Source organism: Micropterus salmoides, unplaced genomic scaffold (genome assembly GCF_014851395.1).
Source record: "Micropterus salmoides isolate LMB-PRFRI ecotype aquatic unplaced genomic scaffold, ASM1485139v1 Ms_hic_scaffold_12, whole genome shotgun sequence".
Classification (NCBI taxonomy): Eukaryota; Metazoa; Chordata; class Actinopteri; order Centrarchiformes; family Centrarchidae; genus Micropterus; species Micropterus salmoides.
The window spans coordinates 18,184,292-18,211,292 of record NW_024040263.1 but is presented as its reverse complement, the minus strand read 5'-3'; the positions used below and the strand labels follow the sequence as shown (position 1 = coordinate 18,211,292).

The 27,001-nt window shown below is 40.7% G+C and overlaps 2 protein-coding genes and 2 long non-coding RNA genes across 4 annotated transcripts; 2 read left to right on the top strand and 2 right to left on the bottom strand.

Annotated features, from left to right (window-relative positions):
• The first annotated feature begins 897 nt into the window (after positions 1 to 897).
• LOC119899281 (ATP-dependent RNA helicase DDX39A-like) lies at positions 898 to 7,829 on the top strand. Its single transcript, XM_038713803.1, is given in 12 exon segments — positions 898 to 917; positions 1,094 to 1,301; positions 1,418 to 1,545; positions 2,732 to 3,008; positions 4,593 to 4,711; positions 5,832 to 5,963; positions 6,197 to 6,306; positions 6,644 to 6,788; positions 7,105 to 7,137; positions 7,139 to 7,168; positions 7,170 to 7,254; positions 7,381 to 7,829. Coding segments are annotated over 11 exon segments (1,284 nt in total). The 5' UTR covers positions 898 to 917; the 3' UTR covers positions 7,398 to 7,829.
• Positions 7,827 to 13,691, bottom strand: LOC119899282 (CCN family member 1-like). Its single transcript, XM_038713804.1, has 6 exons — positions 13,494 to 13,691; positions 12,282 to 12,495; positions 11,358 to 11,605; positions 10,906 to 11,011; positions 10,123 to 10,304; positions 7,827 to 9,182 (listed from the first exon to the last, which is right to left on the bottom strand). The coding sequence occupies exons 1-6, from the start codon at positions 13,542 to 13,544 to the stop codon at positions 8,877 to 8,879; spliced, it is 1,107 nt and encodes a 368-aa protein (XP_038569732.1). The 5' UTR covers positions 13,545 to 13,691; the 3' UTR covers positions 7,827 to 8,876.
• A 6,497-nt stretch (positions 13,692 to 20,188) lies between these two features.
• Positions 20,189 to 26,775, bottom strand: LOC119899280. Its single transcript, XR_005443782.1, has 2 exons — positions 26,619 to 26,775; positions 20,189 to 20,763 (listed from the first exon to the last, which is right to left on the bottom strand). It is a non-coding gene; the product is annotated as an uncharacterized LOC119899280 (long non-coding RNA).
• LOC119899279 lies at positions 22,400 to 22,942 on the top strand. Its single transcript, XR_005443781.1, has 2 exons — positions 22,400 to 22,529; positions 22,774 to 22,942. It is a non-coding gene; the product is annotated as an uncharacterized LOC119899279 (long non-coding RNA).
• Positions 26,776 to 27,001: the final 226 nt, after the last annotated feature.

Sequence of the window (27,001 nt, the reverse complement as noted above, 5' to 3'; positions counted from 1 at the left end):
GCATTCCATGTTGTATAAAATAAAACAACAGCGTCTTAATAATTTGATTAATTTTGTTGCTATGGAGGAAAACCACATTGTAATTAGCGTTACAGCCTGTGGTTCTAGCACTGCATCGAAAGTGAAACTTTTCTGAGGTGTACCTGAACACACCATACGTGTGTGCTCTGAATGTTTGCTAGCTCGTTTGTATGACGCACATTGATATCGGCAGGACATAAAATATCACAGCAAGGTAATGTTGCAGTGGTTTCGTACTTTCACGCCAAATCTGCCAGATAGTAGATATATTTAATGGTTATTACTTGATAAATGCTTTAAATACTTTCTTACAGCTGCTATAGTTAAGGCTGTAAAATTAGCTTCTGTGGCTAGCATGCTAGAAGCATTAACGTTAGCTTCGTTTTGACTTTGCCAATTACCTGTAGCTATCTATTTAACGTTATAGTGAGTAACTTTGTTTTCTAACCTTTTGCTCACTATACAATACCATATATCTAACGGCGTGATGAAGAAGATGAGAAGTTAGAAACGTATCTAGAATGATTGTGTGAAAATGAGTCCCGTTTAACTGTTAGTTGCTAGCTTGGTCGCTAGCCGGTTTGAATGAACAAGAAAGAAGACTCCATTGTTGATGTGTGTAACGTTACTGCCTCTGCCGGGTCACACTGGATCGTTTTGACTCAGCCGAATTTTACTAGCTAAACGGATGTTGGTCGTTCAAGACTTCATACACACAGGCTACTGTTAGCATCTTCCGTACAATAACGTTAATAAATAGTTTTTTATACGGGGTACGGCTGCGGCCTGCTAACCTTTTTGCTAATTAAGCTAATATCCGAGACAGCTGATTAGGTTTCGGGTCATTGTAGCGTCAAGCTACTATCACCATACAACTACGTATATATGTAATACAGGTAACTAGATATTAGACGCTTTCTGATTATATTTATTTATCTAAAAATATTTACTTGAATTGTAATATCATCTGGCCTTTATCTCAAATTAGATATTGCACATTAAAGGCGACACAGACAATTGTTTGAGAAAGTTGTGAGATATATATTTCCTTATTTACATGCTGTCCATACAGATGGCTGAGACCGACGTTGATAATGAACTTCTGGACTATGAGGAAGATGAGGAGCCCCAGGGAGCCCCTGAGAGTGGGACCCCAGCAAACAAGAAGGAGGTGAAGGGGTCTTATGTATCCATCCACAGCTCGGGCTTCAGAGACTTTCTCCTCAAACCAGAGCTGCTTCGTGCCATTGTAGACTGTGGTTTTGAGCATCCCTCAGAAGGTGAATAGCAGTTTTGGGTTTTCTTATGTCTGTATCATATCCTGATTTTATGAGTGAATCAACGGGCATTTTAAAAAATTTCACTCACTTATGATTACCATTTGTTTTATCTTCAGTCCAACATGAGTGTATTCCCCAAGCAATCCTTGGCATGGACATCCTGTGTCAGGCCAAGTCGGGAATGGGAAAGACAGCAGTGTTTGTACTGGCCACCCTGCAGCAGATAGAACCAGTGGATGGTCAGGTGAGTTGGTCATTATTTGTTTTTGCTTGTCTTTTATGTTAACAGTCATTAAGCCTCTTTTTTTATAGTTTTGTACACAGATTAGGTCGTTTTTACACTAATATGATTTTGTCATGTAAATCTTATGACCCCTGGGTTATTTTCTGGTAGATGTCTGTTCTGTGCTTACTTCTCAGACCTGAGGCCTCATGCAGATGCACTCAAAAGTGCATATTACCAATGTACATGCATTGAATGTAAGATAAAAAATGCAAATGCCATGTCCCTACATAAAGTCAGTATTAGGGAACACACAATTGAAAGGTGTTTTGCTGTTCATGTTTATGGAACCATGAGTAAAGTAAAATTTTAGAGAGAGCCAAGAGCAAAACTTCAATACAGTTCATTCACTTATCAAATGTCATGTCAAAGAATTTAAGTTTAAAAGTGCTTTTTTTCTGAATTTGACATGTAGCCTATAGGTGTGCTGGAATGCAGCAGCCTGTTTACCTGGTTCAACAACAGCAGCAGCAGCTTTATTCATTCTGTGTCTGCTTAATTGTGTGGAAATCACGTCTGACAGGTCTGTCAATAACAGAAGCCAAGTGCCTGTAAATAGCATGGGATATAATTTGATATGACCATTTAATACAATTTTCAGAAGTAATGCCACTCAATTTGTTTTAGTAGTGGGCCACTATGATCAAAAACATAGCTCTCAGCATCAACTGGTAAAGTTTGATCTTTTTGTCATTTTTGCCTGAGAACTCCTCGTTACTCTTGTTTTCATTTTATGCTTAACAGTAGAGAGATGACAGTAAATGTGAGGAGATGGAGAGGCATGACATGCAACAAAGGTTCCTGGGTGAACTGAACCAGGGACGTGCTTCATGGCCTAATCCCTAGGCCAATGGGGCTGCCCCTGAAATCTCTATTTAAATAAAAAAATATTATTTAATGCCATTCAAGTCTTAAATCAGGTATTATGATGGAACTGTGTAATATTATGAACCTTTGAAATAACATTTTCAAACGGCAATGAAATATTTAGTTAGTAGTTACATTAGTTAAAAGTCACCAAGATCCTGTCAAATCAATGTAATCAAAGAGCAGTACAACAGGTTACCTGGCATTACAAAAGTACAAGATGCACTACATTAGGACTAAGCAGTTAATAAGACTAATGCCCTCATTTCCTGTATTCCAGGTGTCTGTCCTTGTAATGTGCCACACACGAGAGTTGGCCTTCCAGATCAGCAAAGAGTATGAGCGCTTCTCCAAGTACATGCCCACTGTCAAGGTGTCTGTGTTCTTTGGTGGCCTGGCCATCAAAAAAGACGAGGAAGTCCTGAAGAAGAACTGCCCTCACATTGTCGTAGGAACTCCAGGACGTACCCTGGCCCTCATCCACAACAAGTCCCTCAACTTGAAGAACATTAAACACTTTGTGCTTGACGAGTGCGATAAGATGCTGGAGCAGCTGGGTGAGTAAGAGTAACAGAAGTGTTTTTATAGTGGACTGTTGAGAAACGAGTTGCTTTGTTGAAGGACTGTGGTCAGTATGTGAAACAGGGAATCCAGTTGACACAAGTATTGTTTTGTGAATTCATATCTCAATAAATGGTGTTGCTAGAAATTTTGCGCCTCTTTAAAAATTTCCGTGTTTCACAGATGTGATCAGATCTTCATTCAAGTCCTAAAACTATATAAAAGGACCCAGTTAAACAAATAATACAAAAAAAACAGAATTTACAAAACATTTATTTATATTGCAAAATTATACAATATTAAATGTCTCTGTTTGAAAAAGTTTGTGAATCTCCAGAATTCTGTTAATTTTAAGGTGTAATTGGAGTCAGGTGTTTCAGTCAATTGGATGACATTCAGGTGTGAGTTTTGCTGCCGCTGCCCTGTTGAACAAATATAAACCAGGGTCGGTAATGTCAAAGCCTGGTCTTCACCAGAGGTTTGTGGAGGTGTGCCATGCCTTGAACAAAGGAGATCTATGGTGCTCAGACACGAGGTTGTTGATAGTCAAGGCTGAAAAGGTTACGAAACCATCTCTAAAATATTTGGCTGTCAGGCAGATACAGTACAAACTGAGGAAATTTAACACCAGTGCTACTCTCCCCAGGAGTGGTCATCTAACAGAAATCACTCAGAAGAACATTGCTGGTTGTCTAATGTTTACTAAAGGCCATATGGATGAACCAGATGGGACTAAACAGTTTTCAAATCAGGAGGTGCAATATTTGCTAAAGGCGATATTTTAAATTAAATATTGTTATGCTACAAAGATGTCCTGGTCTACACGCTATATTCTACAGATGTAAGAAAACATCTTTGTTTGGTACAGAGATCCCTGCAAAAATCACACTAAAATTATTTTAATGTCTTTCAATGAAAATAAGAATAACATTGTAAAAATCATCATTCCCTCCAGTATCGCAAATCATAATCGCAATTGCAATATCAGTCAAAATAATTGCAATTAGATCTTTTTTCAAAATCATTCAGCGCTGCTACCAAAGAATGGTTTAAAAAAACAAAAAAAAAACAGAAAGAAATTAATGTTTTGGAATGGCCAAGTCCAAGACCAATAGAAATGTGGTGGAAAGACCTGAAGAGAGCAGTTCATGCAAGTTTTGAAGGAGGAATGAGCCAAAAAATGGGTCAGTCTGTTTGTTGGACTGATCAGTAGTTCAGCTCAAGGAGGTCACACCAGGTTCACATACTTTTTATTGAAGAAAGCCAATTAATGTTTGTTAACTTAAACACAAAATTTTATTTTTATTTATAACTGGGTCGTCTTCGTGTATTAGGACATTTGAGATCACATTCATGCAGAAATACAGAAACTTCTAGAAGATTCCCACACTGTGTAATAGTGTTGTGTCAATTTAGTAATCATTAATCTGCATTTTTGTTTATTCAATAATAAACACAAGATAAAAAAAAAAAAGAAATAATGACTGGTTATAATGTTTATTTTTTGTAGACAAATAAGAAACAAACTGCAATTAATGTAATTTTGGGAGTGCTGCTGTTTTTTTGTTTTTTTCTGACAGACATGAGGCGTGATGTCCAGGAAATCTTCAGGCTGACACCTCATGAGAAGCAGGTTATGATGTTCAGTGCAACGCTAAGCAAGGAGATCCGCCCTGTTTGCCGCAAGTTCATGCAGGATGTGAGTTGTCACCAGGATTTACTGATGTGTTTGAAGCTGAACCTACTCTGTGCTTCATTCAGCTAAATGGAAACATCTTTTAGAGTTTATTTTTTTTATTTTTTTTATTAGCAGAGATGCAACGAGCTGCAAGCTGAGATTGCGTCTTACAATATTAATTAAATCTCATTTATAAGCAATTATGTTAATGAAAATTGATACATCTCTGTGAGTAGAACTGTTTTCATTGCCTTCTTTGTCTTTCTACAACAGGAATGTTGATTCATTCATCCTATCGGTCAAAGACGTTCAGATGTGCTGTTAATTTCCAAGCAGCTCAGCTATTGTAAAAATTCAGTCTAACCGTTCTTTATAACTTGGCATTTTAATGTGTGCTGGGATCAGTGAGCTAGCCGTAAATGTTTTTCTCCTTTTTTATTTATGTAGACGTTGCTATAAAATTTAGTTAAACCATTGGATAGATAAAGGTTAAACGGCTGTAAAACCTTGTTGTTCACTGAGATTAGGGCTTGTTAAGATTTTCTTTGTTATTCTTGTTACGTGTAAACAAGTGAGATATTTTAGGTAGTTCAGTCCTTGTTGCGAAGTCCCTTGTAGCTTTGCCCACTTGTGGCTGTCAGTGTCATAAGTGGCCATGTCAGAGGGGCAAAATGATCCTCCTTGGTAGATTTAGCTTGGTCAGAACAGTCGGTCCTCCTGGCCCTGCTGCAGTCCAGGGGAACAGGTCAGGTTCATTAGCAAAATGCGGTGCAAAGATTCAGAAAATTGAATGGAGTCGTAGATCTGTCAAATGTAGAGCTCATCATTATGGCAAAAATCATTATCCCGATTACTTTGGTCAATATTGAGATCACAATTATTTAACATTATTACTCATTGACTTCGAAAACATTGTGCATTTATTAATTAAAAAAAATAAAAAATCTGATGACCTGCCCATCCCTAACAATGGAAACTTCAGATTTTATGACTTCTCTGACAAAGTGGTTCATGTTGTCAGGGCTTTTCCCCTCACTTAATTTTCTTCATTCACGCTTGTTATGTTTGTGATGTGGTCTGCAGAGAGGTATGTGTGTGAGAGAGACAGACTAATATTTGGCTTCCCTTTGTTGCTGTGTAGCCCATGGAAGTGTTTGTGGATGACGAGACCAAGCTGACACTCCATGGTTTACAGCAATATTACTGCAAGTTGAAGGACAGTGAGAAGAACCGAAAGCTCTTTGACCTGCTCGATGTTCTCGAGTTCAACCAGGTATAACTGGCACTCATTTATGAGATACTGAATCAGATATGCACATCTTTATTATAGTATATAAAGTATTTGTGAAAGGTTTTAATATTAAGAACTATTTGTTCTTCTAGTTGTTCTGTCACTTTATCCTCTAGAGGGAGACATTTATGTTGATTTCAGCCTGTCTGTATGTCATTGCTCTCTTTGCCATTCCCAGCAAAAATATGCAAAGCTCTTCTTTTGGTTCCCGTTAGGTGGTGATCTTTGTTAAGTCAGTGAATCGCTGTGTGGCTCTGTCCCAGCTGCTGGTGGAGCAGAATTTCCCGGCCATCGCCATCCACAGAGGCATGGCACAAGAGGAGCGGTAGGTGCTGCTGGTTTATTTCCCTTTATGATTCTTGTATTTTTGTTCCCACTTGACAGTAGCTTTCCCAAGTTGAATGTCTTAAGCATGAAAAATGTAAAAAACAGAACATCACTGTGCAGTAATTTGTTTTAAGGCTAGAGACTATAAATGGTAACATTAAAATGTAAGTGTGAAACTAATTAAAAGGTGAGGAATATTTTAACCAGATGTGTGGGAAATGATTGCCAATCTCTCAATGGTTGACAGGAGAGGTTTATGTTCTTAGTCTCCCTCACTTTGGAATATCATCTCATAGTCATTTTCCTGATGTTGCTCATCCGACCCCCCCCCCCAGGTTATCCCGGTACCAGCAGTTTAAAGACTTCCAGCGGCGGATACTGGTTGCAACCAACCTGTTTGGCCGAGGCATGGACATCGAGCGAGTCAACATCGTCTTTAACTACGACATGCCAGAAGATTCTGACACATACCTTCACAGAGTCAGTCCAGCTATAATATAATTGTTGTCTGTATATCTTTAGTTGCAAAACAAACAAATAACAAAGGGGCTGTAGCTTGTACCACATTTACCAAAACACTCTGATTTGTTTTATAAATTGAGGGTAAAAAGGCACAGGGACCTGCTGTAAAGGTTGTTTAGTCAGTGTTTTATAATCAGTGAATTGTTCATTTTAAATCTTAATAGAAATTAGTAGTAGTCAGCAATACTTTAAAACTTTTTATAAAATTCATGGTATTCTTGTTTTCCTTCAAGCAAAGCCTGTTTTGAGCCCCTCATCTTTCTCTGTACCTCAGGTGGCCCGTGCTGGCAGGTTTGGGACCAAAGGCCCTGGCTGTCACATTTGTGTCAGACGAGACAAGACGCCAAGATCCTCAATGACGTCCAAGACCGCTTCGAGGTCAACGTAGCAGAGCTCCCAGAGGAGATTGATATCTCCTCCTACAGTAAGTTCTGTAGCTGCTCATTCTTGCCAGATGATGCCCACTTTCAGTAATGTCTGTGTATAATATGTATGTACGTCACCTTCTCCTAATCTCACATCTTAAAAACTTTCCTATTTCTCTTCGCAGTTGAACAGGCCAGATGAGTCTGAAGTGTCTTTCCAGTGAAGATTGTGTGTGACGCTTGGTGTTGCTGTATTTTGGTGGAGGGGAAAAAAACCCCTCAGCATTTACTTTAAAGTCCCCCTCCAACCAGAAATGTTGGCAAGTTCATAATGATACATTTGTTTATTTTATCAGGTGTTTGCTTGTTTTAGTGCAGAATTTCCAAAACCTTTCCCAGAGTACCCCTGGTCCTGTATGTTGTAGAGCTCCATTACAGCTGATCTAAGTAATCAGCTTGTTATTAAGCAGCTTCAGGTTGAGGAGTGACCATTTGAATCAGCTGTGTTGGAGCAGGGAGACATCTTAACCAGAGTAAGGGTACTCCAGGAAAGGGCTGGGAAACCCTGTTAGTGTTTTCCTTGTTAACGCCATGGATATATTTTGGGTTGAAGAAATAAAGTTTTTATACCTTATTTATGGAGTTGGATTTAATTTTGCACGTATTTTAAACATTTAAATAGGTCATATTACATTGAAGAGACACAACAGTATCAAAATAGAAACTTTGTGTAGTTAATTATTCTCACAAGCAGAGGGTGCTATCATCATAAGTGGAAGACTGTTTTCCCAAACACAGTTTGAAACTTTGGTTAAAATAAAGTCTTGCATGAAACTTGAGCAGTTTCATCACACAGATGGACCAACAAACACTTGTGACAGCTACACCGTAGTGTCTTAATCCACAGAAGTGTATTCATGTGACAAAACAAACTGGGATTCAAATAAAGAAAATATTTACAGAATACAGTGTGATTCAAAATAAATTCTCAAATACAGGTTTGTGTAAGATATTTCTCTAAGCTGCATTTAAATCACAAACAAGAAATCAGTTGGCATTGGTCCAGTCCTCACTGAACGCTTGTCAGTTCCAGATAGCGTTCCTTATCATCAGAACGGTGTGTAAATGTACTTTCAGATGGCTTGTCGTGTCAGCGTGCCAAAAAGCACAATCAATGGAGTCTGTCTTATGTTCATAACATGCTGTTCTGATTTGATATGTCTTGAATTAAAATCATCTTGTACATATTTTGCTTTCTACTCTGAAGTTTTCTAAATAAAGCTACAAATGTTCAGTGCTAAACACAAAGTGCTTTGTTGCTCATTCCCCCGCTCAGGCAGAGGGTCTCAAAAAGGGGAAAAAAAAAATCCTCCAAACCTGAACCAGCAATCAGTCCAGAGTGGAGGAGGTCCATATGCACTTCAGGGCTCTAATTTAGCTCCCACGTCTGAACAGGAGCAGGCAAGTCCACTCTGGTCACAATATTATTACAATAAGGGTTGTCTTTATGACCGTATAAAACTGAGGCGGCCCTTTCTGCCTACAGTTTGGCCGTCAGGTGGGTGCCTGAAGTCCTCACTCACTTGGAACCAGGTGAGAAAAATGGCCCCTTGTCTTTCTTTATCAAGAAAGTCATCCTCATCACATTCAAATAAATAAGAGTTTAAACCCCACCTCAGTACTAGTCTATGAACTTGTGTGTATCTCCGTACATCCAGTGCTGTGGAGGGAGTGCCACCTCATTAAGGTGGCCGCAGTCATCGCTGCATTTACATGACTGGATAAACATGGCCGACCTCTGGAAGTGCTCGCCGTCCGGGCAGACAAAGATCACGGGTGCAGTACGTGTGCGGCGTGGTGAGCAGCACCGACCGTCTGTACACATGCCGCAGTAGTTGGGCCGGTAGAGGCGAACACTCAGACATTCTCCATAGGACAGCCGGGTGGGCTCTGGGGCTTTCTGGGCTGGAGAGCACTTCTTCCCTTTCTATGGTTGGATGAGAAGAGAAAACAGATGAGTGTTGTTCCCAATTGACTTCAGTAGCAAAATTCACCAAAACAAAGTGAAAAAAAAAAAAAGCTTTGACTTTTATCTGCCGTGTCCTTTTACATAACAGCAGATTTAAGCGGCTTTGCACTCAAACTCATTAGCGTCACATTAAGAGGGCCACACTTTATCTTGTTATGCCTAAACAGAGATTGAGAGAGAGGGATTAGTTTCTGATTTAAGTGATTAATTTTAAAGATTAAAATGTTTATTTAACATTTGAGTGTCCTTTTCTGTCAAAACACACTAACACCTGTGATCATTGTTGGCTCCAGAGATTTTAACTCAGAGCAGAGAAAAGAGCTCTTAGTGTGTGCCCAACATGTAGGATTAATATAGACACACCACTTCCCTGGACTCTGGGTACACAGACGGGGCCTAGCTATGGACAGTTGCTTGGCAGGAATGCCGGGGGTGGGGGACTATATTTAAAAAGGCGCCTGCCTGCCACCAAAACACCGCTGAGTAAATCAGGACTGCCCAGTTCCCACTGGATATGGCTTCCCGAAAGTACCGCTAAGATAATCTCTGTTCTTAAGATTGGGATAAAGATGGCTTTAGCACTAACAGCATATTTACTCAGGGCCAAAGCATCTAAATTTTCATTCTTTGCAGCACAGATTTGAGGTGTTCAATCTCGGCTCTTTAGTTTGAAGGGGGGGGAGAAGGAAGCAGAACAAAAATGAGCAGGTATTGTTTTCTCCTGCGTAGTCAGACATGGACAGATAAGAGGGGAAATAATGCCTTATTTATAAGTGTTATCACAAGGCATTTGGGTTTCACTGTGCGAGGGATAAGATGTCGTGATAAGAAGCTATCTTGGCAGTAATGAGGATCTTCGACCTATGCTCTCCTTTACTTCAAGTCAAGTTCACTTCACCTTGGCTGGGATGGTCAGGCTGTGGCATGGTCGTATGGTACAGATTCTCGTCTCTCTCTCCAGCTTGCACTCAGGGTTCTTGTTGGTGATACGAGAAGAAACGCCCATCCCACAGCTGCGAGAGCACTGGGACCAGTCAGTCGTCTGGACCGGACACTTCTTGTCCCTGAGCTGGTTCCACACTGAGGACCGTCAGAGACATGAGGGAGGGTGGAAGGCAGGGAGAAAAAGAAAAAGAAAAAGAATACGCATCAAGTTGTGGTAGTCATAAAGCTGAGGGGATCAAAAGGATACAAAAGCAAAAACTAAATACATTTTCTGCTACAGTATTATATTTATTTTTCCAGATTTTCAAGTGATCTTGGCCTTTTAGCAATGTCTGTCTCTCAGTCGGTCCACTACTTAAGTCCAGACTGAAATATCTCAATATATTGAAGGGATTATCAAGAAATTTGGTCATTCATGTCCCCTTCAAGATGAATAACCTGACATCTAATCTAGCATCAATATCAGGTCAAATCTTTAAAATGTGTTAAATACTTTGGCTTATAACCAAATGCCTGCAAAACTACTGACATTCCCATCAGCCACAGTTGCACTTTGTGCTAATTAGCAAATGTTAGCATACTAAGATGGTGAAGATGATACACTCAAAATGTGTACATAAAGTGTCCACAGAAGACTACATTCTGCCTTTAACTCAGTAAAATGCACTGTTTGCATGTGAGTCAAGCAGTGACAGTAAATACAAAATATTCCCCTCCCAGTCTCTCTTTCTCTCACCAGGCAGGTGTTTGTGCCCATGTTCACTCTCCCAGCCGCTGGACTTGATGTCTGCAAGCTCGTTATCCAGCTCTTTTTCAGGCTGGTGCTGAGGTCTGGGCAGGTGCTGTGGTGGAGTCACATGTGATAAGAGGATAAGATCAGACAGTGCAGTTTGCTGGGGATCATCCGTGCAGGGAGTCATGTCTTATCTTTTGTGTGTTTTTCAGCACAGCGCTCGGATTATCATGGAGTTACGTCAGGGCGATGGGTCAGAGGAGAGACACTTCAATCCACTCTAAGTGCATGAATCTTTGTCATGATTTAAAAGCACTTGGTGAACAGTGTCTAGTTTGTGCACGCAGCTACAGTTTCATCTATCCGAAAGTGTAAGGTTTTTAATGGATTTTCAAAAACTTTCATCACCCTTCATTCAGAACCAGCTCTCATTTTAATTGTTTAAAGAAACAAACCTGATGTTTGGGTGGGAGCCGCCAGGTGCCCTTATGGCAGTCCACACTGAAGCAGCACTGCCCGGGTATCCTGACCAGCCGTGGGTAGGGGCAGGATGGAGAGGCCGGTGGCAGCTTGTTGTTACAGAGTGGAGCGCAGCCAACAGCGCCATCAATGCAGGTGCACTGGTGTTTACACCCGGCACGGAAGCTCTCGCCATTCTGGTAGATCCTGCCGTTGTACTCACATGTGCGTCCCTCTGATTTTGCTGGAAAGACAAATTAAGAGATGCATCTCTCAGTTTCTACTGGACATGCTTTAAAGTCTAAAGGGATCAATTACTGAGCTTCTGCTTACAGCTGGTATGTTAACAAGAATTCACCACATGCTCTTATTTTAACAGCCCTGTTGAGTAAAGTTTCTCCTGACTTTACACACAAAACACACACAATGGCTTCACACTGTACCAGTACACAGAATCCCACAGAGGATCACTGAGATTGGGAGGTCACTCAAAATATGGGGACAGGAAGTGTGAAGGCTTCTTGTCTCCAAAGTATGGAAGAAGCCGCTAATAATAGTTTGTGGGGCAGCACTGGCATGGTGCAGAGGGAAAGTGTATTTATATCTCTGAAACCCCCTGTGGCTGTCATAAAACATCTACTACTCATTAAAATACCTGCTGTCTTGTTCCTGGATACGAGGTTGCATGTAGCTAAATCACTGAGTGGTGACTTTGAGTTTATAGATAAGAGGATCTTTTGTACGTTGTTGCACAGGTATCACTGCCTATGGGGCTTTTATAGCACATCAAATTCACCATATTCATTTTAAACATAAGATACTTGTCCCATGCATGTTAATGCTATGGCTTGAAATTAACAGGAGAGCTGTAGAAGGCAGCTATTCTCTATAAGTGAAATTCCTTTTCTTTCCTCTCTCACCTCGACAGATGCCCCAGGCCATGGTCACATCGTTGCCATAATTACACTCCAGCCCTTTGTGGTGGTCGCAAGGCCTCATGGGGCTGCAGTCCTGGTTAAGCTGCGCAGCACACACTTTGCAGCACCCACATCCATCTGGCACAGTACTGACTCCTGGAAGGCAAGCCAGGGGCTCTACAGGGCACTCACACACTGTTGGGCAGCTAGCAGTCACCTGGAGGGAGCAGAGAGCGAGATCACATCGTCAGAGATGACGGAAATATACAAGTCATGCAATATTTTCTACAGCTAAGAGGGGGAAAAAGAACCTCACAGAGGTTCAGAGAGAAAGAGCCTTGCTCAAAAAATCAGCGATCTACAATGCAGCTTCAGGAAAGGGCCACAGTGCTAGACACAGAGTCCTTGATTGGAAAAGTCATACACAGAATATCTGTATGGCAACAGGGTGCTAAAGTCATCACCAGGGGAGCTCAATGCACTAGTTCCAGCTTTTTCTTCCAACATCAAACTGTGAGGAAGAGGTGTGGTACATTCATTTTTGATTCTGTATGATCTCTTAGGATCCTCAGGGGTTTGTGACCGATTTTGAATTCTTCCACAGACAAAGCACTGCGGTATGCCTCTACAGTAAGTCAAGTCACTGCTGGCCAGTCAGCCCTGTGCGTCTAGACAACTCAGAGTTTGTACCCAGTCCCCTGCTGGCTCATGGTTTGAGTCATCACCCAGCACTAGAGCCAACTTGTTCCAGTTTGTAGGAATCAACATGTAACTGTGCTCTAAAAAAAAAGGAGACATGAGTAGACATGCTGATTATCAGACAAGACATCCACTTCAGAAGAACTTCATTATTATATAAGCAGTATTGGAGTAATAAATCCACCTAAACTCTGTACCAAACTTTTTATTGTATCCACTGTTTATGCTGACAGTGACAGTAATCACAGTTAATCTGATGTTCTATCTGTGAAGACTAAGTCTTTGAAGATGAAAAATGCCTGAAAGCTTATCTAAAAATACATTTGAGTTTTGTTTACAACAAGGGAGGCTGTTTATACCATGATGGTGAAAGTTGAGTCACATTTTACTGGCAACTACATCATCTATGGCAGATTACACATTGAATTAATATTAATCTTTCAATAAAATGCCTGTTAATAGACTTCTGGCTCACTCACAGCAACAGGAGCTTCTGTCATGAGAGAAACATCTTACCCGTGTGATGACGGCTGTTGTCAGTACGGTCAGGTAGATCAGAAAAGCCATGATTAGCCTGTGACAGGTTGAAGAAAAACAAGATAAAATTGTATATTCAAGCTACAATCCACTTATGATTGTTAGTCTAAAGTAGTTTCAAACTGAGTTTCAGGCTCTTTTCGGACCGTAGTCCATATTTTTCTACCGTGATTCGTGTCTAAACTCAAATTTATACTCGCTGGTGAGCTTCAGAGGGACCCCGCCCCTCTCAATACTTACAACCAATCAGTGTGCAGGCAACAGCCCAGACATCCCCCCAAGTGGGCGTGGTTTCACCACTGGGGAAGTTTGCTGATTGGTGGGCGTGTTTTGGAATGAATGCAGCCATTCATAAAAATCCCAGGGCCATTCTGTATTTATTTTATGGGTTAAAAATTAAAATGTAACAGCCGCTTTCAAGTCACACTTAGGCACATTCCTGCTTTTGTGGCCACCACTCTCCTAACACTAAGTAAATATATTCAGCTGGGCCAGACAGCATGGTAACATTAATAACACCTCCACCTCTGGGGCATAAAAAGAAAGGGGAGGGGGGCGGGGCAATATTCCCTCTGTTTTTCCAGACCAATGTAGGTGCCAGGACAGAAAATTAAAGTGGAGTGTATAAAGCAAATAGTAAGGTAATAGCAGTTGTCAGAGAGTGTGAACACATCCCTCTTTGTCTGTGTCTGTCTGAGAAAATGTATTTCCATAGTTTTTAAAGGTACGTTTTGATTGTTTTGCTCTCCCAATGTTTCATCTTGATTCAGGTGGGCTGGCTGTCTCTGAGTATTATTTCTAACCACATGGTGCTGACATGGGGATGATGAGGATATGATCGCTCGGAAAGAATGGTTGAGAAGGGTGAAAGCAGGATTATTGTTTTAAGGGCAGCTCATATGAGGGTTGGCCTCTTCCTCCTCGGCTGTCTTCCTTTCCAACCACAAGATTTCAGCCACACCTGCTTTTACACAGAGGCCTCGTTTGATGAAAGAAATGTGATAGGCAGAGGTTTGAAAGTTAAGTTTCTGCTATGAATGTCTTCGTATATGTGCAAAGTCCTGGCTTAGACCTAAAAGGCCAAACATCTTGGATGCTTTCCCACACGGGCTGTGGTGGTCTTAGGTGCTGGGAAATCTCTGTGCTGGTGAGTTAGTTAACTCTCATTCAGGAGGTAATGATGAATAACCCATAATCAATTTCAGGCATAAAGGTGATGATTCTGCCAACCTGCACATTACTGGCAGACTCCGCACAGTTGACATTAACAATAAAAGTTTCCTCCATATTTCATTTCCCGTTTTCCATATACAGTTTTTTTATTTATTTTTATTTATTTATTTTTTTTACAATTTTCTGTATCATCCTATTCAATCCTGGTCATTGGTTCTCTATTTGCTTTTGCCTAAATATTTTTTTCATAATGTTCCTTATTTAAATAATAAGTTTTCTCTGTTATTTAACTTTTTTTTTATTATGCTCGGTTTACGAAGACTATAACTAAGCATTTCACTGCACACTATACAAACACATCTTTGAGTCTTTAACCTAAATTAAAACATAAGATACAGGATACAAGTGTTCACAGTCCCTTGCCAAGCAATGCTGTTCAGTTTCAGAGTACAACAGTACGGCCCATGGTGATTTTGGCAGGTCTCATCAATATCCTGATTCAGTTGCTACAACATGAGCACTCCTATCAAAGGAGAGACAGATGGACATAAGTTACAGACACAGTAAACATCCCCAGCTGTTCATCTTTCCTGTTCCTCCCATAACTAAATCTTCACCAGCCTTTGGATGGGCTTTTGCACATTTTGTGATTCATCGAGCTGATTTCAGTCCTGACAAACCAATGTTTCCCTCACAAAAGCAAAGCATTAAAATCAGTTGTGAATTCCAAAATCAATGTTATTCCTTAAGGTGGGATTCCTTCTTTATCTGTGCCAACTTTGCCCTGGGGGAAAGGTGGTTGGGTCAGCACCTCTTAAGAAGAGAACTTTAGAGGTCCTGGTTGACAGATTTGTTACCTTTGGATAGAGCCAGGCTGTTTCCTCCTGTTCCCAGTCTTTATGCTAAGCTAAGTGGCACCTGGCTCCAGCTTCATATATTACGGACAGATATGAGAGTGGTGTTGAGCTTCTAATCTCACTCTCATCAAGAATATGAATAAACAAAACAAAGTCAGAACGTGTTCAACCAGTATTTTCCTTTGTTGAATCTACTTTAACGTTATATGAATGAAAATGGCTGGTCAGTGCTCTTGTACAACCAACGTTCACCTGTCTGACTAGGATTTCATTGAAAAACACACTGGAGGTTGTGGACTGGAGTCATGACTCTCAATTTAAAAAAGGAAACCACCTCAGGAAGCTGTCAGTCTTAGCTCTAATGCTGTGACCAAGGAGACAAAGTCATGGCCCATGTATTTTAATCCTCCGGTGGTCACGGTACAGGACAAGTTCTTAAAGTCCTGTGACTGCTTCTGTTTTCAATTTCTCCACTGATGCCGAACGAGAGGAACTCAGAAGTCTGGCAGAGATGTTAAGCTAATCTTGAGAGATGACGCAGAGTAGTCTTTTTTTAGACAGCAAAATTATTTACTGTATATGAGCAGTGAGATGTTTCTGGTTATTTGTATTCCGTCTGCATTGTTTTTACGGGGTATCAGACAATTATAAATTCTTGCACACAGGCTGGTCTCTCCTGGGAGATGTGAACAATTTTTCTCCAAGCTGAGATTCAAACACGAGTCTGAGTCACAGTTGGGTGACTTTACTCCTAATTTAATTAGGAATTCAAATTTTCATTGATGGTAGAAGTATTCAGTTCCTTTACTTAAAGTAATAGTTTGACATTTTGGAAAATATGCTTATTCACCGTCTTGCTGAGAGTTGGTTGAGAAGACAGATACTACTTTCTCACTCAGTACCTGTCTGTTCAGCATGACTAACATACGACTTGCAGCCGGTTAGCCGCATAGCTTAGCACAAAGACTGGAAACAAGGAAAAACAGCTAGCCTGGCTCTGTCCAAAGGTCACAAAATTCAGATTTAAGCACCTTGGAAGCTCACTAATTAACACAATTTAACTTGTTTGTTTAATCTATACAAAAAAAATGTAAAATGCTGGACTTTCCCCTGTCTTTGCACTTAGCTAAGCTAACCATCACCTGACTGTCAACTAGTCTTATTTCCTATTTCAACAATATTTCCATCTGAAATGTAGTGGAGAAGAAAAATAGATTAGAGGAAGACGGACATACAGTACAAGCACCTCGAGTTTTTATGTTTTGTGAACTGAGTGTGAAGTAACCCCAGCCTTTCTTTAGCTAGCTGATAGCCCTGAAGGAGCAACACTAACTTGGTGTACTGAGGTGATATGAAGATAACAATCTAATAAAAAGACTAGAAAACTAAGTGATGTCAGAAGGGGCGAATGGCTCGATATTGTGCTGTGTCTTTCACATGGCCTGTCATCTGATAGGTGCACACTGGGTGCAACATGATACACAAAAACATCAAGGGAGACACACCTTTATGAGAAAGGGCTGATGTAGGAAAACAGGAAACGTACAGAGGAGAGAACAGTGAATGAGAGTTGAGAGGGAGAGAAGACAGAGGAAAAAGCAGGGGATGGGGGCGACAGGTGTTTCATGGTAAAGGGAGTTTGTTTTTTCAAGGGGAGGAGTGAACAAGTACCCCGCTGCCTGGTCTGGTCTGTGCCGCTGGGGTTATGGCAGTCTGGCAGTATGGTATTTCATACAAAAACAGACTGCTGGTATTTCAGCCCATACCACTTTTAAGGTCACATGAACAAAATTACATGATACTACGGTCATCTGCTTTAAAATACATAAATACATATGGAGAGAGCTAAAGAAATAGATGTTACATAACATAATTTCAATGTAATTATCCAAATGGGAGCATGAAATTGAGACTTGCAGAGAAAAGTCATATCCTGAGAGAAAAGGGAGGAAGAAAGAGTGCAAGTGGTGGTGACAGGGTTATTAAACTGGTGTCTCCGCTGCTACAGTGGAAAAAAATGAAGTGTGTGGGAACCTCATTTATGTGTGTGTTTAAAGTGAAAGAAAGGATAAAGGTGTGTGTGTTATTTAAAAAGAAATAAACTAAGCCTAAGTATTGATTATCCTTGTCTATCCTTTGACTTTGTTCATGTGCATACACCAAACTCCTCATATAATATTATAAAGTGCAATGGGATATGTGCTAAATCTGGTGTTGCCATATGGTTCCTGTGTTAATGAACGGTGCAGTTCAAACTCACAGGGCATCGTAAAGTTACATAAGAGAGCAGGACTCAGCAGGCTTTCTGAGCAGAGAGGGGCCTGGCAATGACTTCACTAGACTCCAAGACAACTTCCTTGGAGCAATTTCTCCCCCTGGTGGAAGTTTTAGAAGAAAGTAATGGATAAAACAAACAACATAAACGTGTCCTCTGAATGAGGTTTCTTAGAACACAAGTGAAGAAATAAAATTAGATAAATTCTGCGATTGAATATTGTCAGAACTAAAACTAAAAGTCTAAAACTAAAAGTCTAAATCGAAAACTAACGTGAGTCTGAACTGACCATGCTGATAACAATGTTTCCATCTGTTTATGTATGTTGCAGATTTTAGTAAAGATATTCAAAGCCACACTGAGTTTTTATTCAGATGTGCAACAATTACTTCTCTCCTAAGTTGGGTCATAAACTCGATACTAGAGGCTTAGTAACTGCTAGTTAGATTTTTAACAAAAACAGTAACCAAAATTGGAGGCACCATGATTAATGTTGGGTATGGACTAAATGGAGTTCCAAAGTCCAAAGAAAATCTGCAGATAGTCTTCAAAATGCATGTAAAATAGAGTCAATTTGAACCTAGACTAATTTTCAACTGTAAATCACCACAATCTTAATTAATGGGTTAGACTGTGACTTTACATTCACAGGTATTTGAGTAAACTGTCTTATCTGTTTGATTCATAATGTCATCTTCAGTTATTGCCACCTGCATTTTGTCCCCATGCTTCACTGAATCAGATGTAATAGTATTGAATAATTAATCCTTCCTCCTCTACAGTTTTTTAAGATAAATGAAATTGTCCCTGTTAGCATGAATTCATATTTCTAGCGACTCTGGAATAAAATGGAGACTTCGCTCTTTATTTACTCATTGCCATGGTGAATTGTAGTTTTCTTTTCATTCCCCACTTACTAACTCAGTGAACACACTCAGGGTTGATTGAACTAGTTTTGATCAGCTGTTTAAGAACTGAAAACTCAGTTTCACATCTCAGGCTCAATGAACTCAGAGCTCCTGCCTCATCATCTCTCCTTTTCTTCCTAGTGTTTTCTTTGTGACTAACCTTTTGTTTCTTGTACCTCAGGATCACCGGCTGCTCCTCTGCTTCACGTTTGCCTTCTGCTGGACAGCCATCCATGTGTCCCCCATTCTCCACTACCCACGCCATCTCGTCTGACATTATTCACAAACTTCCTTCAGATGCCTTCAGATCGCCAACCCTAGTCATCTTTCGTTCATCTAATGCCCCTACACCATCACAACACTGTGGGCACAATGCATCATTTTTCACCTACTACCTCTATGATCCAAAAGAGGTGATAAAGCCGCTAAACTCCTCCACCTGCTTCCTTGACCCACAATTTTTTTTCAAAGAACCCTTTAGACCCATCTGTGATAAGCAACTACAGACCAATCTCCAATATCCCTTTTCCTAGTAAAATATTTGAAAAGGATGTCTACAAACAACTACATAATTACCTGTCCCTCCACAATCTGTATGATGTGGATCAATGTGGCTTCAGGACCAACCGAAAAGTAGTCAGTGGTCGAAAGATCAACAATGCTGCAAACAAACCTTTTATCCTAGTATTTCTAGAATGGACTGCAGCCTTAGATACTGTCAACCACAGCATTTTAATCAGTAAACTAGAAAATTCATTTGGGCAATGTGGCCGTGTCTTAAAGGGGCTCTCTTCCTATTTAACTGGCAGGAAATTCTCTGTGTCTCAACTTTTTAACAATTTCTTTCAATTATGACATTTTCTTTGAGGTCCCACATGGCTCAGTTGTGTATTTCACTTTCACATGATATCCTCAGCCCCATTAATGACCTTGACAACTGTATAAGTGGCATCAAGTACTGGATGTTAAAAAAACTTTTTGCAGTAAAAAAAAGACTGAGATCCTGTTGGAGAAAACCATATTATCATTATGATCTTACTGCAGTTTACATTCTCCCTGACACAAATTTAAAAAATGCACTGGACAATTACTTCCTGGGTGTATATGTGTATGTATATTTGTAAAATAATAACTGTATAGGCCATTTTTTATGTTACCATATTCAAATATATATCTATATATATATATGTTCTGTGTGTAGCATAAGGAGACTACAAACTTTCCTGCCCTATGGAATAAAGTTCCTAAGTTTTGTCTCCATGTGATGAGTCCAGGTTTTGTCAACAGTGCCAGTTCAGATCAATGTAAATGGGGGAAGAACAGGGCTGTGTTAAATATATAATGTTGCTTCTTATACTGCAAAACTTGGAAATTAGAGGGTCACGGCTCAGAAGGTAAATATTTATTTCTTACAAATAGTTTTTAAAAGACTTGTTTTCAGGATGAAAAAATTACATCAAATAAATGTGCACTTTTATTTTGCTGCCTCTACAAATTAGAAAATTCTTCCAAAGACAGCAGAACAAATGACAAACTACATAATCATAACTAAAAGCCAAATTAGCCTTAATATCTTTCTAATTTCAGCAGCACCCACCACTAGAAGCAAATAAGGTATAGCCATAGACTGGGTATAGCACAACACTTGATCATAGAAACTGGGCAAGTCCATAGGCTGTATGATCATGTATACTAGTTAAGATAAGACTTCACTAAAGGAAATTCAGGTGCAACAGCAGCAATTATATATGGTGAAAATGATTTATAGTTATTTATATGCATAATATAATGAGCAAAATAAAACAAGGTAATTATAGATCACATAGAAACTCTGCAAGATAAAATATAAGCCTTCAATGAAGAGTAAATTATGTCTAAGTGAGAGAAAAAGTCCTGAGTGGATCCAGAGGTTACTGAATCAGCTGTAGCTGTAATTTCCAACTTGTTTGACACAGTGGACTGGGACTCTGCTGCAGATGGCTGAACCAAAGCTGTGACACCAAGTGGTCCTTCATGTCCAGGTGAAACATCTTTGTCTGCAGGGGGGAGGAAAAACAGTAGCGCTTGCGTTAACACCTCTAGTGTAGACTTTAGGCCCTAATAGGCAGCTGAGCGGGAGCCATGAAACTGAGCATGGGTCAATAACAAACACAGGGACAGACGGGAAAACTCGAAACACAGTGAAGTGAAAGAACAAAAGGAGACACTATAGGAAAACACTGATGACAATTGCATTAATATGGTGATTAATGCGATCACTCCCTCACTCCCTGGTCAAATGACATCGACTGTGATGCAGGTAGTGTCCTCTGTTTCTGATTAGTGGATGTCTATCAGGCCTCAACGTTACATCCATATGTGTGTAGTAATAATACCATTCTAGGTCTGCTGGCTGAGACTTTATAGCTGCACTGTTATGTTTTTCAGAGCACACAAACACTGTAAACACACACCTGTCACCTGCCCAGCATGGTGCTATTACCCAGAAACACAGCTTCTACACCTTATCTTTACAGTTTATACATACAGCCCACAGCGCGGTTAATAGCCGCATTTAAAACCTGCATGTTCCGACAGTAAGGTAACTCATGCATGTCAGCAACAGTTAGCCTAATATAGCCAGTGGCAGTTCTAGACCAATTTTATTGAGGGGCCAGACTGGGGCCAGTTGTTTTGTCAGAGGGCCACATTTAATCAGAGACAAACGAGACAAAGTTCAAGCTTTCAAAATGTCCTGTTTAGTATATAATGTAATGTTTTAGAATGTTTCAGTAACTTACAGTTGTTTGTTTCAGTAACAGTAACATGGATTACAAGAACAAAATATTGTCTACAATTGTGCATTCAATTTAATTTTGTTGCAAGAAGATACGTTACTATGATTACTGTAGACCAGGGCTATTCAATTATAAATTCAATTGGGCCAGATTTCAAAACCAGGACACAGAGATGGGCTGGACATTTTCTCAGGAGTTGGGATCATTAAGATTTTATTGACACACTTGTATTGGTAATACTTATTGGTTTAGGTCTCTTATCAGTGCTCTTATCAGTCCTATTTATTACTAAATAATTGCAAAGATTATTTAAATTTTTTGTTGTTTCTAGAGCAGCAACACGGTTTACAGCAACAAAGTCACTAATATCTCACTGGAAACTATGGGGGTATTTATGTTTCAATATTATTTGTGTGAACAGATGAGCGATCTGTGTGTAAATGTGTGTGTGTAAACACTTTGCACAAACACAAAATATAGATTTGTAAACTCACAAAAATATTTTGCAAATAGAAAACATAACTGCAAATGCACAAATTCCACTAATAATAAAAATATCTGTGAATATATTTAATTGTTTACAAATAAATGAACCACATTTGTGAATATCTTCCTCACATTTACTACTTTCAAATAGGCATTTATGAGTCCAGTTTTAATTTACAAATTGTTGAAAAGTATTTGTGAATATCTTCCAAACATTTGTCACTTACAAACAGGCATTTGTGAGTCCTGCCTGTATTTGTCAATCTCAGTTCTTCACACACGGAGTTTTGAAACAAACTTTGGAAAGAAAATCGACTCGTGTCATTCGGCTGTTTTCGGGGACCACGTGACGATGCCGGCTGACGCCCGCTGAGGACGTCATTTCCACCTTTCAAAGTAAAACGGCCTCTGAACTGACTGAATGTGCCAACTTGTTGCTATTGCGAAGGAAATATCAGCTGCTGTTTCAACAAAATGTGAATGCAGACTGAAATTCAACCGTGTTGTTGTGTCAGGAGAGGCAGCGATTCAAAACAGCGGTGAGTAAGAAATAGTATAATTATATAACAATGTATTAAGCTATGAGCACAGGGAAAGTCCGCTAGCCGCTAGGCTAATTTCAGCAGTTTGAAAATGCCACAGGCTGTAGCTAATGATGGTGTTTAGCCAAAAGCAAACCATGACTATGAGCCGAATGTTTGTTAAAGGTTGGTGTGAGCTATGTTTGATGCATGTTAGTGGACTGTACTGAATTTGCATTCAACCATATACTTTGTTTCCTAGTATGGCCAAAAGCTGAGTGGACATCGGTGGTAGTTCCTGTCCTGTGGTCAGCTCCAGCATCAAGAAGTGGACAAAAAGAGCAACAACAACGACATTAAGAATTTATAAGTCCTTAAGCTATAAATCACAGTTTAATGCAAACAATATAATAAAATCCTTTTATAATCCACCCCACGTCTTGTTGTTTCTGTGTAAATATAGAGGAAGAATGTGTGTAACGTTTCCAACTGCTGGTTGAGGACTGTTTTGATGACGTAGCTGTCCTAATCGTGCCATTCTGGCAAGACCGTCAAGACCAACGGCCACAAGTTTCTGTGTTATTAATTTCTCCTGTTTTACAGGTCATTAAGTTACATAAAGCACAAAACCGATAAATAGGCATATAGTGAATCATAATACCCCTTGTGTTTAAGATGTTTTTTTTGTATTCACTGTGTAGTTTGATTATAAGTTACTTATACTCTGCTATGTGGACGCCTGTTAAGAATGACAGTAACGGTAAAACAAACATAAAAACGTTAAGGTTAGCTAGCTCCCAACTCCCTAGTCAATATAAATGCTCACCGTTAATGTTTCCAGCTCCTGTTCATTTGCTTCATTTTATATTTAAAGTGTTTTATTTGTATTTTGTTTATAAAAATGTGTTTTGTGTTGGTTAAAGGTTGTCCATATCAATTTAATGCTAAAAATGTCAATATCTTCTTGATTTGGTATTGCTGAGGGCCAGGGTCGATTTTCTTTCCATCGGCAGAAAGTTTGTTTCAAAACTCCGTGTTGTGGGGTCAGCCCAGCTGACGGTGAGTGTCCTGGTTTTACTTTTTTTTTCTCACTTTATTTCACCCATTGTTTTGCTCTGCCTGCCTCCCTGTGTTCTCCTCCTCTCTCCCTCGGCTCCTGAGCCCAGCCAACTACCTACACCTGCACCTCATCAGCCACCTCGTCAGCCTGCCACACCTGCCAGTAATCGACCTCATCCCTGCCTGTATTTCAACCCCGGTTCTCCACACCATCCTTGCTTGATCGTCATTGCTCCTTACCTGGTGCCACCTCTACGTCCAGGCTCTCATGTTCCTTGTTTTTTTTCTCATTTTCCCTGCATTTTGTCGCTCCAGTCACTAACCCTGTCTTTCTGTCTGTTTTCACTCACCCTCGTCATCCGTTCAGTCGGCTGGGCTCATCCTCCGGTTCAATCAAACTTTATTTCTAAAGTACATTTAAAAACAACCAGGTTGACCAAAGTGCTGTACATTGACATGAAATAATAAATAGACAAAATACAACACCAGACAAATACAACATACAGTTCTCATGCCAGATTAAAAGCCAAGGAATAAAAATGTGTTTTAAGTCGTGATTTAAAAACGGGAAGGCTTGGTGCCAGTCTGATATGGAGAGGCAATTCATTCCACAGTCTCTGTGCCTTAATGACCTTGAAGGAGCATGTGGCTTCAACAGATCAGTAATATATACTGGAGCTAGTCCATGAAGGGCTTTATTTGTAAACAATTAAATATATTAACAGATATTTTTATTATTTGTGGAATTTGTTTGTGTAGTTGCAGTTCTGTTTTCTATTTGCAAAATATTTTTGTGAGTTTACAAATCTTCATTTTGTGTTTGTGCAAAGTGTTTTATACACTGCTCAAAAAAATAAAGGGAACACTAAAATAACACATCCTAGATCTGAATGAATGAAATAATCTCATTAAATACTCCTTTCTTTACATAGTTGAATGTGCTGACAACAAAATCACACAAAAATTATCAATGGAAATCAAATTTATCAACCCATGGAGGTCTGGATTTGGAGTCACACTCAAAATCAAAGTGGAAAACCACACTACAGGCCGATCCAACTTTGATGTAATTTCCTTAAAACAAGTCAAAATGAGGCTCAGTAGTGTGTGTGGCCTCCGCGTGCCTGTTTGACCTCCCTACAATGCCTGGGCATGCTCCTGATGAGGTGGCGGATGGTCTCCTGAGGGATCTCCTCCCAGACCTGGACTAAAGCATCCGCCAACTCCTGGACAGTCTGTGGTGCAACGTGGCGTTGGTGGATGGAGCCAGACATGATGTCCCAGATGTGCTCAATTGGATTCACGTCTGAGGAACAAGCGGGCCAGTCCATAGCATCAATGCCTTCCTCTTGCAGGAACTGCTGACGCACTCCAGCCACATGAGGTCTAGCATTGTCTTGCATTAGGAGGAACCCAGGGCCAACTGCACCAGCATATGGTCTCACAAGGGGTCTGAGGATCTCATCTCGGTACCTAATGGCAGTCAGGCTACTTCTGGTGAGCACATGGAGGGCTGTGCGGCCCCCCAAAGAAATGCCACCCCACACCATTACTGACCCACCTCCAACCGGTCATGCTGGAGGATGTTGCAGGCAGCAGAATGTTCTCCACAGCATCTCCAGACTCTCTCACATCTGTCACGTGCTCAGTGTGAACCTGCTTTCATCTGTGAAGAGCACAGGGCGCCAGTGGTAAATTTGCCAATCTTGGTGTTCTCTGGCAAATGCCAAACGTCCTGCACGGTGTTGGGCTGTAAGCACAACCCCCACCTGTGGACGTCGGGCCCTCATACCACCCTCATAGAGTCTGTTTCTGACCGTTTGAGCAGACACATGCACATTTGTGGCCTGTTGGAGGTCATTTTGCAGGGCTCTGGCAGTGCTCCTCCTGCTCCTCCTTGCACAAAGGCGGAGGTAGTGGTCCTGCTGCTGGGTTGTTGCCCTCCTACGGCCTCCTCCACATCTCCTGATGTACTGGCCTGTCTCCTGGTAGCGCCTCCATGCTCTGGACACCACGCTGACAGACACAGCAAACCTTCTTGCCACAGCTCGCATTGATGTGCCATCCTGGATGAGCTGCACTACCTGAGCCACTGTGGGTTGTAGACTCCGTCTCATGCTACCACTAGAGTGAAAGCACCACCAGCATTCAAAAGTGACCAAAACATCAGCCAGGAAGCATAGGAACTGAGAAGTGGTCTGTGGTCACCACCTGCAGAACCACTCCTTTATTGGGGGGGTCTTGCTAATTGCCTATAATTTCCACCTGTTGTCTATTCCATTTGCACAACAGCATATGAAATTGATTGTCAATCAGTGTTGCTTCCTAAGTGGACAGTTTGACTTCACAGGAGTGTGATTGACTTGGAGTTACATTGTGTTGTTTAAGTGTTCCCTTTATTTTTTGAGCAGTGTATTTACAGATTACACATTTACACACAGATCACTCATCTGTTCACACAAATAATATTGAAACATAAATACCCCCATATGTGTTGGTAAAGTAGTTGCTTTTTACTCGCAAAGCTTTTATTGAACCATGTAGGCCTACGTACACTAAGGAGAGGAGTAGTCATGAATGTCGGTAATGTCCACTGATGACTTCGTTCTGTGTGTTTGCGCACGTGTGTGTGTGTGCGTGGAGTGGAGGCGCTCTGCAGACACATACAGGAGTGGAGAGGCTGCAGGTCCGACAGTAAGTGTTGAGCCTTGATTGGTGGTGATCGGTACAGCGCATGTGAAACTCAACAGAGATGAGAAGGAATGATATACAGTAGCTCACTCTTTAGATACTTTCATACACTATACATGTAGTGTACTTTTGTTGTCATATAGGCTATATTAGATCATGTGCTGGGCCGCATGGAGGTTGCTTCCGGCCGGATGTGGCCCGCGGGCCGCTAATTGATTAGGACTGTGTAGACTTTTCGTTCAGAGGGGGGGCCATACGGGGGTCCAAGGGCTGTGTTACTGGGGCACTGGCCCCTGGTGCCCCCCACCACAAACCGCCACAGAATATAGCTAACTTGCTAATGTTATTATATCTTACCTGCTGTACTGTCCGCTGCTTTCTCGTCAGATGGACAGCATTCCTTTCACTGACTTCGTGTGTGAGGCCACATGGACAGAAATGCTGTACACTTTTAGTTATGGTATTGTAAATGATAGTCCTCCCTCACATGCCCACTTCCTCTGCTTGCTTTCATGGCAGTGTGCTGGCAGTCAGAGCTCCCCCTGCAGTCCATAAAGTGCCTCTGCGCCTCAGCCGTTCCAAACCCTCCCTGCAGCCTTTGGGTCACGCCTCCTCGTTTGCATACAGGACTCAATCCTCAATCCCCAAATCCCCAAAACCCCAATCCCCAAAACCCCAATCCCCAAAACCCCCAATCCTAAATCCCCAATTTCCCAATCCTAAATCCCCAATCCTAAATG

What these genes read in the sequence shown, in the direction of transcription:
- LOC119899282 (XM_038713804.1), bottom strand. Translation starts at nt 13,544, where the DNA reads ATGGCTTTTCTGATCTACCTGACCGTACTGACAACAGCCGTCATCACA. An exon ending in CAACAGCCGTCATCACACGG is followed by an intron (nt 12,496 to 13,493) that starts GTAAGATGTTTC and finishes TGCTCCCTCCAG; the next exon opens with GTGACTGCTAGCTGCCCAAC. An exon ending in TGGGCACAAACACCTGCCTG is followed by an intron (nt 10,305 to 10,905) that starts GTGAGAGAAAGA and finishes GACGGTCCTCAG; the next exon opens with TGTGGAACCAGCTCAGGGAC.